Raw genomic sequence first — 20,343 nt, forward strand, 5'->3', positions numbered from 1 at the left:
ATAAGCCTCTGCTGATGGTGGGCCTGAGTTTAGGGGAACAAAAAAAGAACACCAGAGTGAGGTTGGACGCGGCCACTGCCAGTTAAAGTGGGAAGGGTTCTCTTTCTCTCTTTGTGTGTGTGTGTGTGTGTGTGTGTGTGTGTGTGTGAGTGTGTGTGTGTTTGTGTGTGTGTGTGTGTGTGTGTGTGTTAGTGTGTGTGAGTGTGTGCGTGTGTGTGTGTTTGTGTGTGTGTGTGTGTTAGTGTGTGTGAGTGTGTGCGTGTGTGTGTGCGTGTGTGTGTGTGTGTGTGTGTGTGTGTGTGTAATCCCCCCCTGTGTCACTGAGCTAGCAGCAACGTAACCCAACTGCCTCGCAAGTGTGACAGCTAAACTCCAGTGTGGCTGGCATTAGCATGTCTCAACAGCAAAAATCAAAGAGTTCAGAGCAGTCCACCCCCCCCACCCTCCTCCTCTCTACTTGTCCTGTTCATCCCTTCATCCTCCCTCCTCTCCATAAATTACAGCTCAGCTTCAGCATGGGGAGAAATTTCATTATGATAGTGGCAATCTCTCTTTCTCTCTCTTTCTCTCTCTCTGTACATTGATAGATCTCTCTCCAAAGACACTACAAGTATATACAGTGCCAAAGGTCTGGCTGATCCTGACATTTAACAAATTTCACAAAGGTGATGAGTCACCTTCCCCTATTTTTTTTAACGGTCTGATCGGGTCTGACTGGGTTCTGTGGTACTGTGGTACTACCTGAAAAGCTTTCTCAAAAACTTTTTTCAGTCCCTTTAAAACCACAAGTGATGGTGAAGAGTATGACGCTGATGACTTGCTAGACGGAAATAAAAACGTCAGCTTACTGTCTTTGATATGAGTTTGACATGTACACTGTGAGTTACCCTTCAGAGTGCAATAATAACTTTTTGCTTTTATTTCAGTGTCACACCAGGCTGGGAATGAATGGGAGCAATGTGCTGGTTTGCAATTGGTTGCTTGGATATCTAAAGAATAGCCAATGAGGACTGTCGGCCAACCCATGTGAGAGAAGCCAAAGGACACAGAGCCCCGAAACGGACCTCTCCATGAAGGAGGCAGGGTGAAATGTGTTTGCTGACCCCTGTTTGTTAAGACTCATCTTGCTTGAATGTGTAACCTGTCAAGAGAAGAAACACCAGAGAGACTGTGAACATGTAGCATGCTTTCTGTATAAACATGCTCGTTCAGAGGTCAGGTGCTACCCAGTGTATTTTTGGTTAAATACGGGCTAGGAGACTAGGATAGTGTACTCTCTTTGGAGTTAGATGTAGAGGTTTTCGTAGGTTAGTCCGTTTCCTTTGGTGTTTGGTTGTTTTTGCAGGCAGTGCTCAGGTGTTGTTTCCAGAGGGGATAATGTTGATGATGCCAACCCAGTGTGCAGTTGCTCATTTTCCACCACTGCTACCTCCAGCTCCATATAGGCCGACCTGTGTTATTGCCCTGCCTGAGTGTGTGTGTGTGTGTGTGTGTGTGTGTGTGTGTGTGTGTGTGTGTGCGTGTGTGTGGTTCTTGCTTCTCTAGTAACAATGAACGCTCATTATTTTAATGAGGATAGCTGTACTTTTTAAGCTGACCTGTCTTTTTTGTAAACAAAAGCAGCCGAATATTAATTATAGTTTTAGGCTCAGGGTATAAAATATTGACAATAAAATGTCGATAGGATTATACTGTTTAGTACAGCTAATTATTTACTCATACATCTTCCTCTTGCATAAATTGGGGGTGAAAAAGCACTTCTATAAAACAACAGTGTCTTTTAATGGGAACTTTTTTTTTACGCGCACATACTCCTAATCCCTTAACCCTACAAACTGCAGATGCTGGATGAGTGGATCAGCAATCCTGTGGGTCCGTTTGGATGGATGTAAATCCTGAAGAAATTAGGATTCGGAGAGGTCTGTGCAGTAATGGGAAAGCAACCCTCATGGATCAAACTTTCATTGAGAAACCGGATCTCGTTCGGAATGCATGAGCTGGCACACACAGTGTATTAATGCCCCACACCCCGGAGTGATGTCACTGCAGCATGTGGGATTGCTAATATTCAAGGAGTTGAAGATGTTACTTCAAATCGGGAGTCTTAACAAAGCCCTGGCTACAGCCCGCCCGGACGGGTTCTGCCTACGAACAAATCCGAAAACAGCCTCACTTCTCTCGCCTGACACGGTCCCGTTAGCAGGCGTGACGAAACTGACAGATCAGTGGCTCGTGGTGTCACGTCTGGCGCTCTGGACCTGGGCGGGGGATGCAGGTGTGCATGTGGGCAGAATCCATGTCATGTCCCGATCCATTTCCTGATCGGCGCGGTGCGCTGATGTACATCAAGATTCTGTGTCCAGTAGGTTGAGGATTTAAAACAACACGAGAGAGTACATTTCTTTACGTTCATGCTAAAACTAAAACAAACATTCTAGGGTTTTAGATCATTCAGCACCATCCCTTCAGGTGTCTAGGTTTATAAGCGGTACCAACGAAGAGCCTGCCTCCCCACTGACGGGCAACATTTGCACTCTTTTGAGGGGCTGCGTCTATTCCTGCTCTGACATAGACTACTCACCTCATAACTCAAGCCCACCTTGGTGTTCTCACAACTCCTGAGAGAGGACACGAGAGACTAGGCTCACAAGGGAGGAAGAGTGTGAAGATGAAGAAGAGCTCCAGGCTCTGAACAGTGGGCCTGAGGGTAGTTTAGATTGTTAGATGCTATACTTTGATGCTCAGCCTCAAAACTCCGTACACAATCATCTTCTCACAGCCCAAGAATGGAGCTTGAATGGGATTTGAATGGAGCTTAAATGGGGTTTGAATGGGATTTGAATGGGGTTTGAATGGGGTTTGACTGAAATTTGAATGGGTTTTGAATAGGGTTTGAATGGGGTTTGAATGGGATTTGAATGGGGTTTGAAAGTAATTTGAATGGGATTTGAATGTTTTACTCAAATAGGCAAGCAGGTATTCAGTTGGTAGACTATGTCATTGGGCCAGAGGCGTTGAGTCATTGTGACAGTGCTGTAGCATGTCATTATACATTAACCTGACTGATCATCCATTACAGGGCTGACAGGTTTCCAGTTGGGTTTTGAGCAGCATTTTAGCAAGTGGCCCAGTAACAGGGTGTGTCCATTCAACTGAGACTAGGGAGTTTCTAACATTCACAACAACTTCTGAACAGCTTTGTTGTATGAGTGGGTTTGTGTGTGTATGTGTGTGTGTGTGTGCACGCGTATGTGTGTGTGAGTGTGTGTTGGCACAAGGGTGGAGGGCGTTACAAAACAGAATGCCTGCCCCTGGGTAATGAAAACATGTCTGCCCCTGGGCAAAACATGTCTTTGAGGTTGGAGTTGCACACATACACGCAAAACCATACAGCTCTCATTACCACATCAAGGAAAGCACTGCGTACATGCCCTGCACACCAAACCTTTTACCATGTTGCCTCTGCAGCTGCAAAGCATAGAGCTGAACAATGACTTGTGTCAGCCCAGCCCATCTCACCAATCTCCTGACGTACTGATGCTGGGTCTCCATATTTCCCTGAGGAGATCTGGGACTATGGAAGGCAATCGAAGTTGTAAAAGTCACACACGCCGACACTGAGCAGGCACCACGTCCTGCATGTGCCCCCACTTACCTTGTTTCAGCTCTCCACCTCGTCCAACTGGACAGATGACCCCCCCCCCCCCTCCACCACCACACACACGCATGCACACACTGCCATTTTCTTTTGCGAGCCACATCACATTGACATGCAATTTCTCCTTCATCAGAAAGGAGCACCCTATCGGTCAGAGGGAGCTTTTCAGAACAGCCCTAAAGTATTTGCCTCGGCAGGCCTTCCGTGCAGACCTGATGGGCATGTCTTTGCCAGCTGTCTCAGGTGCCTTTGGCTGTGCAGTGCGTAGATGCTGACTGCTACTCTGTGAAATTAGCCGTCGCCTTTCACACCAACCAGGACAAATTAGTGTCAAAGTGTCAAAAAACATGTAGTGAGTCGAGACGAGTCTCTGTCCGTTATAAGTCATAACATGGGAGGAATTTGCTTCCACTGAAGTAAATAAGTAATACAATAAAGTTAATGAATCTTTACTGGGTCTGACAGTTTAGCTAGTGGTGAAATAGCTTCTGCTAGGTGCCCACGGCAGCTGTGGGGACCCACACTTGATTATTTCCATGCCCTGATCCGCCATGATCATCAGATCATTATCAAAACCGTCATCATGAGCATCCTGCGGGGTTGGTTCAGGTATTTTGGCGTAGGTAAAATGTGAAGCTATGCTAGGTACTACATCTCCAGGGAAACTTCATGGTGGCAGAGCACGCTCACCTGACGCTCGCTAGCATGCTCACCTATGACGCTCGCTAGCACGCTCACCTATGACGCTCGCTAGCACGCTCACCTATGACGCTCGCTAGCACGCTCACCTGACGCTCGCTAGCACGCTCACCTATGACGCTCGCTAGCACGCTCACCTTTGACGCTCCCTAGCACGCTCACCTATGACGCTCGCTAACACGCTCACCTATGACGCTCGCTAGCACGCTCACCTATGACGCTCGCTAGCACGCTCACCTATGATTCAGCTCAGTCAAGGTTATCCAATAACCTGGATCATTTTTGTCTTATTTACAAATGCTTGCACACAGCATGTCAAAAATGAAAACCTAAGGTTCAAAACCCTAAATATTGTATAAACTGCAAAGTTCTGCAAAAACAAAGGCAGATGAAAAGCTATCACTGTAATACACATTTTTTGCACATAGGCTATAGATCAATGAAATAAAATGAACAGTGGCGCAAAAAGGGGGTATGCGGCGTATGCGACGCATAGGGGCGCTGCACTAGAGGGGGCGCCAAATGGATGCCAGAAAATTATTTGCCGAGTTGGTGGGGATGGGGGTGGAGTGCGGGGGGCGCCGATAGTATGTTTGCATACACCTCAGAAAGTATGTAGTTGCAACCCTGAAAATGAAGTACAGTAATGTACCGGGTCAGAGAGGAGCAAATATAACAATTTGATCTGCAATCTCAAGTGCTGGTTTGGTCCTTCACAAATGCCAGATTGGTCCTATAACAGTGACTTCTTTCATTTGTTTTTGAATGAACTCTACCAACAACTGGTTCCAGAAGCAGAAAGGGAACAGGTGGGAGGAAACATGAGGACATTTGTGATGGGACAATGTAGCATTCTGTCATTCTCATGTCATTACAAACTGTTTTATAGACCACCCAAGAGTGATGTCCCTTTTCCTCCCGCCCTACACGCTTTTCCTCAAACCCAGTAAGGAATTTTTTTCAGTCTGGAGGTGGAAGGTGTATTTTAATCAGCCCCATGACCAAATGTTCCTCCTGGATGCAATGGATCCCGGCTGCAGAGACATTTCAGCTGAAGACTGCTAGGGGTGAATAAGGCATACCAAGCTTTTCTACCCCAGGTGCATGGCAAGGGCTAACATCAGATGTGATGTGGATGAAAATATGTGGCCCACTGCTGAAGACCATTTAGATTGCACGTAACAAGACTGATCAGTTTTGTATCCTGTTTTTTTCCCCTTTGTATATGTGTATTTTTACACATATGGGATCATATGGGTTAGGCTACAATTTACAGTAATATAACATTTACAATATACAGTGAAATATAACCTTTACTGCAAAACTGTTACTGACTCCTTTTTTGTCTAATTTACATTCCATATAGTACCTAACAATAAATATCACTCATTGTGTAGACAGTATGTTGCCAAAAATGCACACATTTAAAAGAAACGTCCAAATGAAGCGGATTACAGTAAAAATTAACAGATTGTAAAATGACTGTAAAATGTCTGTTGTTTGCTGGGAGAGAGTAAAATATTACATGTAAAACTGTTTCTGTATTGCCATCAAATGCTAGATTTTTTACAATGGTTGTGCATTGTAAAAACAAGGTTTGTTTACTGAACAAGGTTTGCTGTGTTTTAACAAAGTTGGTGTATAAAGAGTAAATTTTGTTTGCGTTGTGAAATGCAGAGTTGGTATTTAGTTAAGAAAATTCACTTTTGAACAGGATATTACCTATTTGGCTATTTGTATGAGATAAATGTGTAGCTGTGTTTAGAGGTTTGAAAATGTATCTCAAGTATTGGGAAACGCACGTTAGCAGTCGTAAAAACTGTAACTATTTGGCTATTTGTATGAGGTAAATGTCTTGCTGTGTTTAGAGTTTTGAAAATGTATCACAAGTGTTGGGAAACGCATATTAGCAGTCGTAAAAAACTGTAATGCTGACAGATTTGAAAAGCTCATGTGTTCATACTGGGACACAAAAATAAATTGAAAATAATGTTATATAGTGCAGCTAAAACATTACATTTGAAGTGTTATGACATGTTCATTCAAGTCAAAGGAGAGTGTCGTTATAAATGTTCTCAATGTATGGTGTATGGTGTATGGTGTGTGTGTGTGTGTGTGTGATTGTGGTGGTGTATGGTGTTTGTTTGTGTGTGTGTGTGTGATTGTGGTGGTGTATGGTGTTTGGGTGTGTGTGAGATTGTGGGGGTGTGTGTGATTGTGGGCGTGTACGGTGTGTGTGTGTGTGATTGTGGTGGTGTATGGTGTTTGTTTGTGTGTGTGTATGATTGTGGTGGTGTATGGTGTTTGTGTGTGTGTTTGTGTGAGATTGTGGGGGTGTGTGTGATTGTGGGCGTGTACGGTGTGTGTGTGTGTGTGTGTGTGTGTGTGTCACAGTAGGTGCTGTGAGTGAACAGGCAGTTACTCTGATCTGCCTCCAGCCTCCCACCCCAGTGGTTTAGTTTAGGGTGACTCACAGTCTTGCAAATGCATTTCTCTGCAGATTAAGGCACACACGTGTGCAGGCATAGACACACACACACACACACAAAATACAAAAACAGACTTATAACACTGTGCTCATGGGGTATTTCCATTGGCTTTAATATCCTTGTACCTGATAAGTTGCTAAATAAAACTAATAAAAAGTAATAAAAAGTTTTTTTTTCAAAACATTCTTATGACAACTAACCAAAAGTCATCACATTGTTAAAATGTTTGTTTTTACCTACCACAATGGGGACAAAAAGCTAAATATTTCTATTCACACACATCCACTCAAACACACTCAAACACACACAGGTATTTCAATCATGGTTGAATTCTAGTTTGTTCCATGAGGGGTCAAAAAAGCGAGTGCATGTGTACCAGTGTGTAACTGCCATTTCCATCTTAAGACAAAAATAAGACATATCAGTTGACGCAACACAAACCCCAAATTGTACATGACATTAGCCTGCACTGCTAGGATTACGCAATTACTCCCATGAATAAAACATGAGCACTATGCCATGAACTTTAAAAGTCCTATGATGCATAAGATCAGCATGTATTGTTTCAACAGTCTCCGACTAAGATATTGCCCACACAGTCTTGGCATTTTAAAAATAAGTTTTACATTTAGTGAATATTTCTTCTGCCAGTGTTCGTATGCTTTCTGGAAATAGACTTCATAAATGAGTGTGTTCACACCACCATTCCAGTTTTGTGAGTTTTTCAGTAATAGGCCATTTAACATGAACTCCTGGTAATCATGTGTGTGAGGCAGTCACATCTTCCAAGTCAAATACGTAATTTAATGGCAAATATAAACATGATTTTCAAATTCGTTTGGATGTCAGAATGTGAAAAAACAGATTTTAAAATCTTACCCTCTGTTTTGAGGATCACTAACTTGAACAGACAGCACATGAAGTGGCACAGGTCAGGCCTGGGTTAATGGCATGGGGCAGGCATGGGTTAATGGCACACTCATTGATTTTAGACAGCTTAAAAGCCACAACAGCTTTATGGCTGGTAGAATTATAAAAAAAAAATAGAATCCCAGGTGAATTTGGCCAATGGCTTATCTGCCCAACCAAGCCTCTTGGGTTGGCGTATCTCTCTCTCTCTCTCTCTCTCTCTCTCTCTCTGTCTCTCACTCTCTCTCTCTATCTCTCTCTCTCTGCTGTCTCAGAAAACACAAACGTGTCATACATCTGTGACCAAAACTGGAAAATCACATGACTCTTTCTTGACTAACTTTTGTGATCTTAAAAGACAATAAACTACATGCATAGTCCAGACCTTTATTATCCTCTGTAGCTACTTTTTTAACGTAACCTTGCGAAGCGTTATAAAGCCTTATGATATTATCAAGCCTTTTAAAACTAAGTGAGCTACTAACAGTCGTATTAAACTTCTTAATTCCCATTGATCACAGAAATCAATTAAACGCAGAACTGAACAAAATATTCGGTGAAAACGAGTAATGAAAGAGGAAAAATTTTTGCAAAAGTAAGGAAGACAAAAACCAATGCCACGGTGGGGGTATGAAAAACAGTGTAAAACGAAGTTTGGTGGAATACAGAGGGAGCGAGAAAGACATACCAGAGGTGTCAATTCCAGGTTCAGAAAGTAAAAGTCCTCACCAGGATTTTGCTCAAGCTTGCTAGATCTTCTAATTAGTGCAATCCAGGTAAAATGAGTGGAATCAACACAATCCAGGAAGCCTGAGCAAAATCCTGGTGAGGACTTTTACTTTCTGAACCTGGAATTGACACCTCTGAAGATGACTATATGAATCAAAGAGACAGAGAAGAAATTTGGGTTTACTCAAATTAACTTGCCCAAATGATCAGGTCCAGTATGGTGAACAAGGTATTTTCATGTAAAGTAGCATGCGAAGGGTAAACAAATGAATTCATCAGGAATGACTCGAACATACACTGCTGCCTACCACTACAAGGGCCTGACAGCATTTTCACCTACAAGAGGCAAGTGATAACAGCCCCTCCAGTGAGCTACACTCTGGGGGTAGCGGACATATTTCCAACAGTTAGAATGAAGGCGTCTAACAGGAGAGTGGATGTGCGTTTACGCAATAGCTTGTATAATATACCCATTAGATCAAAAGTTGCACTGTTATCATGGGCACAGACTCACTTGCAGACTCTAATGTCAGATTTAACGTGCGGCGCAGGAAAGAACGTAACGGTGTTATAAAAATAGCTTACAGCGTTACACCATCGAGCTCTGGTACAATATTTGCTCTTGAATCACACAGCCTCCTGCTAAAAATAGATCTCCACTAGTGTCTGCCTTGTTTGAGATGAGACACAGATACAGGGGACAGCACAGCGAGACTTCGGCGCGCGGGCGTGTGAGCGCGCGCTCGCGCCCGCGTGTGCGTAGGTGTGTGCCTGTGCGCAGGAAGACGACCACAGCCTCTTTCAACTATCACAACTGATTTCCTACCACGAAACGTTCTTCCCTTGACTCACCAGCAATTTGCAGAAGCCGTGTCGAGTGTAAACATCCTCGCTTGTAGCGTGGGCGGCGTATTCATTAGGACGTGATACAGAGACGCAGTTAACGCCCGAAACGCCACTTGCGTTAAGACGCTTGAACGCAGTTAGTAAAACGACGAGAGCGTTTTCTACGCCAATGTGTTTGCCGTCTCTACTTGATTCAGTCGGAATATCTGGTCTGTCTGAAAACAACAGTTATCGTTTCCCGCTACGTCTTTGCATCAGGTGATTATGTAAAATGACATATAGGCCTATGTTATAACGAATTACAAATTTCCCAAACCAAACATTGCCATAACTGTAGCATCGATTGCCATTTGTTTCACCACGTTGAACGTGCAGTACAAAACTGCCTCACAGGTACATCAGTGGGAACACACCTAGAAAAGAAAGATTCCAACAGCACCTGCCTCACAGCTTATCATGAGTGGCAGGCTATATGTACAGATTTCTCTGAAAAACCACGCTTTAAGAATCTCCCAGTGTGGCACTCGTTGCAGACAGCCAGGTAGGACCTCCTGAGACCCAGCCTGCCAATGAGCTGTAGTCTTAGCCTCTGGCCGGTGTCCCAGGCTGCCCAGAGAGCAGGTCACTGGAGCAGGAGAGAGAATGGGAGTCATCCACAAATGTGCTTTGTCTTTTGGATTCGGGTCCTGCTTACAGACTCGGTCAATGGCTGTGGCCTGAAAAGTGAATGAGGCAGTGGAAACATAATGGGGGGGTTGGGAGAGAGAGAGACAAACTGCCCGTTCCAATGCAAAGCAGCATGTTTGATGTGAGGTAACTTCAACCTAGTTCTCTCTCGCATCTCTCTCTCTCTCTTTTATTCTCTCTCACACTCTCATTTTCATGCCTTTTCTCTCCTCCTCAGATCTGCAGTTCTGTTTGTGCCTCCAAGCAGAAGGGCCCCTGCGTGTTTTGTGCAGATGAGCTGCAGAAAAACATTCAAGCCTTGCTTTTCCTGAGGAAAGTACAGAGTCTCTCTGCAATCTTAGAGCAGCGGAAGACGAGTTAACCCGAACTCAAAGGTAGTACCAAAGGAAACAGAGGACTCCATGAACTGAGTCTAAGGATAAAACAATCCAGATATTCTCTTTACTACTCTGACCCTGTAATATCAATCATTTCACAGGAGCGCACCACACAAACAAGATTTGTAAAGATTTTTTGAACTCCGTGGAAGACAGCCAGTGGAAGAGGGACTAATGACTGAGGGGGTGGACCATCGTGACAGCACCAACGGAACTCCATCTTGCTGCAGCTTTATGATTGAACCCCCCCTTAAAAATCTAATCAAACTGGATGTTAGCTAGGCAGGGGAAAATACTGAACTTTCTTCTAAATTTCAGTTATTGCATAACTCCATTTATTGATGATTAGACATGAAAGATCTTTCATGGAGCGTATATGATGTAATGGTCCACAGGCAGTATAAAAGAGAACATTTCTCATCCTCTCCTGCTTCTATTTTAGCCTGTCGGATTAGTTCAGGTTCCTCGTTTTGGTGAATATTTAGCTTCTTGACCGCAGTAAAAACAGCAGATTCTTGTTGAAAACCAGGAACCATGAAATATAATCGTAAACCGAATAGTGAAGAGGAGATGGAATGTCATCATGTAATTAATCTGATTTAGACAAACTTTTTATAGCTCACTGACTGTTAGAAAAAAAACATATGTAGTTACAGTTCACCTATTAAGTGTGCATCTTAATCCATATCAACATTACAGTACAATTGTGATTCAACACATCATCCTTTCTATGTATGTGTAAATGTGTGTGGTAGTCACACACATACACACACACAAATGGAGATAAACACATGGATAAACACCATATATATACACACACACAGACACACACTATATACTTTGTGTGTGTGTGTGCGTGTATATATATACAATATACAGTGTATATATATATATATACATATATATATATATATATATATGTATATGATATATATATATATATACATATATATATATATATATGTATATGATATACAGTGTATATATATAATATATACATAATAATAACATACATAATAATAATATATATAATATATACATATAATATATATATAGCAGTCAACCATGACTCTGATCGAAATACATACTGTATACTGTGTATGCTGCATAATACTGGTCTTTTAAGTAGAACACAATATAGCTTCCAGTTTGCGACAAACACAAATCATACATATTACAAACGTATAATGCTACATCTATTTATTTTCCAACACCAAAGAGTTATGCTACTTTAGAAGTATGCTGACTCTTTATCAGTTTTGAAAAGAAACGAGGAGAGAAGGTGCAGAAGAAACGCTGAAAAACAGATACAGCTTTCATTTTGGAACATAAGTTTAATGTTAGTACAAAACACCTACTTAGACGGCTAAGAATAGCCTAGCAAATGTTTAGCACTTCTGGTATCCTTATGGCAAAAAAGCCTACAAAATAAGTGATATTAATGTTTTCAGAATTAGGGTACAAACTTGTTGTTGTCCAAAATTGAAATTCAGTGTTAATGAGGTCGATTTTACCATCGAGCCTGTGAACACTTACAAACTTTCTGAAAAAAGTATGGATGAAACATAAATATTGCTTATGTACTGCATATTTTTGGATTCCGTCTTAGAAAAATATGAGGAATTTTATTTGCGATTGATTCAGAACATGGAATCAGAACATCTAAAGTAAAAAAAATGTACTCAAATGCCTATTTTTGCAACTAAAGTTAAAGCTATAGTTCAAGGTTGCTAAGCTAACACTATTTAAGCTAATGCAATATTTTGGAGAAGTAGTCCAGGGATCTTTCATGTACTGAAAAATGTAACTTTGGTCACATACTGCATACTGATTTGGGGCACAATCAGTATGTGAGTAGTATGTAGAAGGCTGTTTTGAACAGACCCATTTGTTTTTAATGGCCAATGCTGAAGCCACTATGTTGAAATCAAGGAGGCTAGTGTATGATATGTACCATATGATGAAGTTTTTTTCTTGCATCTTATAAAATACAATTTACTGAAAATAACTAATCAGACACTTGCTGAATATTTGAACATTTTACACTGTCATTGTCTGCATTGTCTCTGTTTGTTTAAGTAGATCTGTACTCTGTAAGTGCACATAAACAAAAAAATTATCAACTAAATGTCTATAGGTCATTAATAAACTAAACTTTGTTTTTAAAAAACCTTTAGTGGATACCCGAAAAAAATAAAATTAGAATACCTCAAAATGACGTTTAATCAGTAAACTGATTAACTGACCATAACATCTGTGTAAAACAGTGTTTAAATCTGCCAGTTTACCTACTGTTATTCCCATTATTAAGAAAACCACATATCTATTTTGCCCCAAATGATTTATGTGGCAGCTAAAGAAACTCTTCCTCACACAAGACCACAATTGTAAAGCATGCAGAGTTTGCTAAGTGCTGAAGGTTTAACTGAAACCAGGTTCTTGGTTGGATAAGACTAAATTCTAGGTCATAAACACAAGTGAGCTTAGCAAAAGAAAAGTGAAAGTAATGCAGAAAAATAGTGAAAATACGACAACGAGTACATAAAGTCAGTGCCGTGTTTTGCCTTCAAATGCTCCGGGAATCAATGACCCTGTCAAGTTCAGGATATTTTAGGGTAAAACCTGGCCACCCCTGCTGGGAGGATGAAACTAGGTCATCATTTCAGTGAGACAACAAACCATATTCCTCAAGATCCACATTAAAATCACGTTTTTGCCGTCTCCTGGCCCAAACTCTACAGGAAACCTGAGGGGTGAACTGAACAGGAGACACTACAAACCGAGAACAAGGAGTCTGGCCGTGAATACAAAGTTTTTCTATGTGGGTGAAGAGTCTAAGATTGTTTTGCTAAATGTTTTCCCACACATAACGCCGTACTGTTAACTGGGCAACCATAGGATACACATATTACTAAATGTAGGACTGCTAATAACTGCCACACTTTATCCAAAAATAAAGTTTTTAAAAATATTTGGCCCAAATTAACTGAGGGTGGCAGCAACATTGGAAAACACCATTCAATGTGCGGCTGGTCAGTGCTAAAACTAATTAATGCAGAAAAAGGGATCACTGTAGCAGACGTGAAAGCACACCGAGGCAACGCCCTTTGCCCTTAGGAAATGAATCAATATTGTATATTGGGGGTGAAGCTCTGTAAGTCTAATGTGTATGACAACAGAGCCTCAAATACACTTCAGTGCTTAAATGTCTATTGACTTTGATGCAGCCAACACTTATTTCCTGACCATGTGATCACAAATGATGAGAGAGTGCCAGAGAGAGAGATAAATAGAAAGAGAGAGAGAGAGAGAGAAGGGAGAGTAAGAGAGTGAGAGAGACCTCCCATCATCTTGAACAGCAGCATGAATATCACTTTCCCTCATCTCCCGTGATGAGTGAGGGATGATACAAAGGGAGGAGAGGAAGGGCTGAGAACGGAGGTGTGGGACGAGAGGAAGAGATGAGAGCGATTTTCTTTTGCTTGCTTCTCTTGTCTTTCGGTGATGGGTGGATGAAAACCGGCGTTCACGCAGATCAATTGCAGGCGTGCAGGTCATTCCTTCATATATTTAAGGCAGCGGTGAACGATCCAAGGTTTGTGTTACTTCAACACTTTTGGCAAAAGGCTCTCAGGGGTGTTCACCTGTCTGGGAGTCAAAGCTGTGAAACTCAATTATCACTCCTTTCCCCTCTGCCTTTTTACGGTTCCCTTTTTCCAGGGGATCTCGAAACCCTCTTAATAACCTGCCGCTTTTCATTTCGTAGTCACACATGGAGCACTAATTCCGTACTGTAACAGTGGGGTCTCCACTCCGTTACAAGCCTCCACCTCTTCTCTCTTCTTCTTGGGCTCTCTGCATCCTCCCTCCCTCCCTCTCTCTCTTTCTGTTCCCTTAGCTTGCCTGGTAGAGTGTTAATTATTGAGGGAGTTTTATTCAGTCACTCAGAGCTGTCCCTGGCTTCAGATCTCCCATTCTGACATTCTCATCCACAGGGACCAGTAAAATCTAGCCTGCCCCTCCCTCGCCCAAAGCTCGTGGAATATTCAGGCTATCCGCATGGGTTAGGGAGTGACTCAAGTGCCTTGTGTGTGTGTGTGTGTGTGTGTGTGTGTGTGTGTGAGTGAGAGAGAGAGAGAGTGAGAGAGAGAGAGAGAGAGAGAGAGAGAGAGACACTGTTCCATGTCTTTGCACGCATACATGCCCACATGCATCCCCAGAAAACCATGAGATTTAGTTCTCTGTCTGAGGTGCATGTTGCTTGTTTATAATACAATGTTTCCACAGTGGGGTGAGGCAGATCCAGAAAGCAATTTAGAGAGGGAAAGAGAGAGAGAGAGAGAGAGAGAGAGGGGGGGGGGGGGGGAGCACTCTGCTCAGTTGCCCTACACAGACTCTGGGCTTGCTGTTAAATATTCAGCTACACCCAGCTTGTGAGGAAGCAGTATGTTTAATGTATAAAGAGAGACAGACTAAGACAGGGGGAAGCCGTAGGGGACTTCTTAAGAGGGCTTAAAGGTTTGTGTAGTCCATACTAGATGGACAGGGCATGTATCCCGATGCAGACCGTCACCATACCGTCACCATACCGTCACCATACCGTCACCATACTAAGTGTGTGTGTATGTGTGTGTGTGTGTGTGTGTGTGTGTGTGTGTGTGTGTGTGCATGCACCTGCATGCTGATGTGAGGAACTGTGTGTGTATGCTGGTGCATGTGGGGGAGTCTATATCTTAACGTCTGCGTCTTGTAATGGCCCTGATATTGTGAGTGAAGTGCTTACATCAGCACAAAGACAAGGACATGAAGGTGAATGGTCACTTCTGAACTACCCATGTTTCATTCTGTTGCATCTTCACACACAGCCTCGCAGTAAACTCAGTCCACAGGGAAACTTCATTTTCTCATATTCACTGTCAGATTGTCAACAATTTCAGTGAAATATGTGAAATGCTTTAAAGTACTGCCTGAAATAACTTCAAGCTCAGACTCACTTTAACACTGCATACTCAATTGGCATCTCTCATGTGTAGGACTTAAGACCAAAGGTTCACACTTAAGAGAATCATATCTGCATATTAGCACTAGACATTAATGCAAAAAATGACTCAAGCTGAATTCAATTACAGCGTATTCAACAATACCAACGCTAACTACCTAAATTTATTTTCCTTCACTGTGGTCGTTCATTACCTCATTCCTAGATATTCCCTACACCCACACAGGAAAATGAATAAAGCTCCCATCAACACGAAAACACTATATCAATTTGATCATCTATAGGGCCTAGAAAAAGATCTGAGACAAAGTTAATTGGCTGGCGGTAATTACAGAGGGCCCACCCGCTGAGTGAGGTCAGTAGCTAATGATCGGGAGATTCATAGGCATTCTTTCAGGATCGTTTTCAGGATGGCTATTTATACATATTTATACCTGTGTGTCAGGTGTCAACCTTCAAATCTAGTGTATTATATATATATATATATATATATATATATATATATATATATATATATATATATATATATATATAGAATTGAACATTACCCCGTTTTTTTTAAAGATGAAGATGCGATGCGAACGCTCTTCTCGCTTGCGTGTTTGTTTGAAATGTTGATGAGTCTTCAAATGTTTTATAAAACGATGTTTTACTCAAACGCTCAAAAACTACTGTAGACCATTTTAAGACAGACGACAGACCACTCTCAGTTCGAAAGTTATACATTCCAGTTTAAAAGTTATACATTTTCCCACCACGGATACAGCAGTTTGATATGAATGTAGAAGCACATATTTCCACAACCACTTGTCCCATTTGAAGAGATGAGTTATGAAAGATCTTGTACTCGCCTTCAAAGACCCAGCGGGACCGATGCGTCGCTCAGCATCCCTGCCGTTGCCAGCGAGCTCTTTACGTTACTTCTCATGGGACTGCAATTGCTTGGCACTTACGATCGTATCGTACAGAGATGCAACTTCATAACCTTTCCGTCTGTGCAAAGAGAGCACCATCTGATTACTGGTATGTTCCCGTCAATTCATCGCGCGTAAATACTCGTACCGTGCCGCCCACACAATTTTGACTTTTGCCTTGCGTGATGTAGCCTGCTGGTGCGCTCCTGTTCCGAGTCCTGTTCGAGTGGTTCGGCTGGGTGCGATAACCATGTGACGGAGAAGCGTCGCTCGGCCAGGAAAAACCTGGAGAGCGCCACCAAACGGACAAAGCTACAAACATTTCTAATAGCTTCAGTAGGCTAATTCAGAGTTTAGAAGCTGACGCTACCGTTAAGATAGAGAAAAAAAATGTGTTTTATTTCATGATTGTGAAATCATGAAATCATGAAAGCTGACGCTACCGTTAAGATAGAGAAAAAATGTGTTTTATTTCATAATTGTGAAATCAAATCAAATCAAATATATTTGTAAAGCGTATATTATACTAATATATATATGTAATATATACGCTAATACGCTAATGTAATATATACGCTATATATTAATAATATATTTGAAATGCATGAGCTTATGAAATGAAAGTAAATAGGATTTTATTTTGTAATTGTAACCATGTGAAAATTGTAACTTGTACATTTTGGAGATCTGATAGAGTGTGAGGGTCTGTGTGTGCATGTGTATGTATGTGTTCACTCATAACGTGGCTCTTCACTCATAATGTGGCTCTTTAGCTCTTCATTTATAATATGGCTCTCGACTCATCATATGGTTCTTCACTCATAATGTGGCTCTTCACTCACAATATGGCTCTCAACTCATCATATGGCTCATCACTTGTAATATGGCTCTTGACTCATAATATGGCTCTATGGCTCTTCATTTATAATATGGCTCTCGACTCATCATATGGCTCTTCACTCATAATGTGGCTCTTCACTCATAATATGGCTATATGGCTCTTCATTTATAATATGGCTCTCAACTCATCATATGGCTCTTCACTCGTAATATGGCTCTATGGTTCTTCATTCATAATGTGACTCTTCACTCGTAATATGGCTCTATGGTTCTTCATTCATAATGTGGCTCATCACTCGTAATATGGATCTTCAGCATGCCACTCTCAATCAGGCCTGATGCGGCTGTCATTAGCATTACTGTAAGGGATTTAGATGCATCGTGGTCCATTTTGGCCAAAAGTTTGGGTGTGGTGGAACATACATTTTCTCTCATCAGATCGCGAGGATGGCATGAAATTAACTGAACTGAAAGCCAGACCTACGGAAGTTCCATTTAGCTATTTTCAAAAGCACCACTTAATCTGGCCCCATTTCTACAGACTCCCAATGTCCTTATGCTACACATCACACGCGCAAACACATTTTCAGGTCATAATACTTATTAGCAATTCTGTGTTTCAGTGTGAATGCTTACTTGATTCTGTTATGTAGTTTACTCTCTGTTACTTTTCTAAAGGCATTTTTGTTAGCATCGGAGTTGTGAACCCAAAATATCATTCAGCTATTTTTAGCAGTGTCCCACTCCAAGCTTGCATGTGTATATCTGTAATGTCTGTGGGTGTGTGTTTGTGTATGTGTGTCTGTGCATGTATGTTTGTGTGTCTGTGCATGTGTTTGTGTGTGTGTGTGTTGTGCATATGTGAATGTGTGTGTTGTGCATGTGTGAGTTTGTGTACGTGTATGTAAATGTGTGTGTATGTGTGTGTGTGTGTGTGTGCATGTGGGTGTGTGTGTGCATGTGTGTGTGCATGTGTTTCTTTATGTGTGTGTGTGTGTGTGTGTGTGTGCGCGTGTGTGTACATGTGTGCGAGTGTGTGCGTACATGTGTGAGTGTGTGTGTGTTTGTGTGTGTGTGTGTGTGTGTGTGTGTCCGTGTGTGCAGGAAGTGGAGATTTTGGGTGGGTGTGGGTGGGGGGGTTACAGAGGTGGTGTGATATAATCAGAAGTGAAATGTGCTGAAGAATTGCAGACCTTACTTGTTAAAGATTCATCACAACATTCTGAAGAAGGAACTGCTTTAGCAAACCCCCATTTCATAATGAACCCTGCAGAGCACTGAGAGAAGGGGAACATGAGAGAACAGCCTTACTGTAACATGACAGGTGTGTTATGTGTATGGTGACTCTCTATATGACACCAGTGTATGGATGCCCTGCACAGAATTAATAAAGCATAATATCTCAGAACATATATGATATGTATATACAGCATAACTCTCAGCCAAGAAAAAAACTGTCAGAGATAAAATACCTTTGTTCCAGCAGCTACAGAAGTTTGCCATCAATTATTTAGATTATCGTTAAAATAAAATATTGATGCATGGAATGTTGTAGGCTATAACAAAGTTATACGGAAAGGGTTGTTTGTTATATTCTGAGAATTTATAACAAAATGTAAATACTTCCCAAAATCATATATGAAAAAAATTGTTGTACTTTACAAGGTGAGCCAAAACATTGTGAAACAAAATGTTTTAACAAAATCTAAACAGATGTGAATTTTAGAAAATCCTCCAAAAAGACCACCAGATGACGCTAATACTCTACCAGTGTAAAATATATGACGCCATTCAAGTTCTAAAAGAACAATGCAAGTTTCAAAAAATCAACATAAGCTATTCATAATAATAATCTTATTATGGTGCAATTACATGTCTATTAGATGTCTATTAGATGAATTTGTGGATCTCAAATCTTTATTACTATGATAGGTTGCCAAACTTCTGAAAAGAAGTTGGTCGACCTAGCAGATAATTGGCAGAGAATATACAATTCTTTATAGAACACATTTCTCAAAAAAGTAATTAGCGACGTATAATCGTCTAAACTATGCAAAGAACTGAAAGAGACCACCCTCCCAACCGGCGCGCGCATCTGCCTCGTCCTCCCTGCGCGTGCCGCCCCGCCGACGCCCCGCTCCTTTCGCACGTGAACCTCGCCTGCAACTTCGTCTGGGGTCGAAAGCTCACCGCTCGTCCGCGTCTCTCCACCCTCTTTGAGCAGTATCCGGGGGAAATCATGGAACAGCAGTCCAGGGATGACTTTGCATCGGACAGAGACTGATGTGTCCCGCTGTTTTCGGGTAGTTAGTTGTGGTGGTGAGGAGTTTTCATTGACAGGCTCGCTCGTCTCCAGGCGGTTGTATCTGCCCTTCTCACCGCGCCGGGTCTTGTGTCGCTACAATGGGCTGCTGCAGCGGACGATGCACGCTGATATTTATCTGCACTTTCCAGTTGGTGAGTTCAACATGCATTTTCTCAAGTAAACAGAAATGCACTACACGTGTGGTAACGTTATCAACGACAAGTTCCGATATCTATGTGCGTTTTACTACCAGTGTGTTTTTCTAATAGTACGTTTACATGGCTGTGGACCATATGTTCAAGCCCTTAACCCACACTGGCCCCAAGTGTCGTAAGGTAGTAGAAAATACTTGTTTGGGCTTTAACTTGTGGTAGATTCAGTAACAACCGAGTCACCAAATAGATGGTTTCCCCGCATCCTATATTGTGAAGTGAAAAAGCTATGAAATGTAAATAAATTAGTGAGTTGTGGCGAGGTAGTTATTGCACATGGTGCACAAACTCCTGTGCGTGGAACTCGGTCTGTTTGCTCTGTAGTTAAAGAAAGAAAGAAATCTGCTCGTGCACTAATCCAGAAGTGATCACTGATTGTGTCTGTGTTGGTTGACTGTAACGAGCCTGCTGAAACCCTAACAGGAGAACTTGCACATAATGATTATAAACATTCGTGCAGCATAGAAAGATACATTGCAAAATATCAAAACGTTGAAGATACGCAGAACCAGTTATATTGTGGGACATGTTTCCACAGACACAGTCTCAGAACAGTCTTGGTTCATTTACAGAAGCAAATCTATTGTGCTACGTTGTGCATTGTTTTGGGGGCGTGAGGTCGTTTCTTGTCTCCACCTCCTGTGTCATGATACCTACAACCCTGCCGCCTCTTTGTATC

The 20,343-nt window shown here is 41.9% G+C and overlaps 2 protein-coding genes and 1 long non-coding RNA gene across 6 annotated transcripts in view; 2 read left to right on the forward strand and 1 right to left on the reverse strand.

The window, feature by feature from the left end:
* Positions 1–16,528, reverse strand: part of LOC143485021 (uncharacterized) — a 35,701-nt gene extending 19,173 nt beyond the window's left edge. The window contains exon 1 of the mRNA XM_076984142.1: positions 16,245–16,528. The gene's annotated coding sequence lies outside the window, so the exon portion shown is untranslated. The remainder of the gene's footprint in view (positions 1–16,244) is intronic.
* On the forward strand, positions 9,328–10,670 carry LOC143484818 (uncharacterized). Its single transcript, XR_013122727.1, has 3 exons — positions 9,328–9,588; positions 10,235–10,391; positions 10,496–10,670. It is a non-coding gene; the product is annotated as an uncharacterized LOC143484818 (long non-coding RNA).
* A 2,701-nt stretch (positions 16,529–19,229) lies between the features above and the next one.
* nkain4 (sodium/potassium transporting ATPase interacting 4) overlaps positions 19,230–20,343 on the forward strand; it is a 46,441-nt gene continuing 45,327 nt past the window's right edge. For 3 of the 4 annotated variants that reach the window (XM_076984319.1, XM_076984318.1, XM_076984320.1), the window contains exon 1: positions 19,230–19,604. In XM_076984319.1, coding sequence (XP_076840434.1) covers positions 19,551–19,604 — 54 coding nt within the window. In that variant the 5' untranslated portion in view covers positions 19,230–19,550. The remainder of the gene's footprint in view (positions 19,605–20,343) is intronic. The other variant, XM_076984316.1, reaches the window with a different exon arrangement.

This window comes from Brachyhypopomus gauderio, chromosome 21 (assembly GCF_052324685.1).
Source record: "Brachyhypopomus gauderio isolate BG-103 chromosome 21, BGAUD_0.2, whole genome shotgun sequence".
Classification (NCBI taxonomy): domain Eukaryota; kingdom Metazoa; phylum Chordata; class Actinopteri; order Gymnotiformes; family Hypopomidae; genus Brachyhypopomus; species Brachyhypopomus gauderio.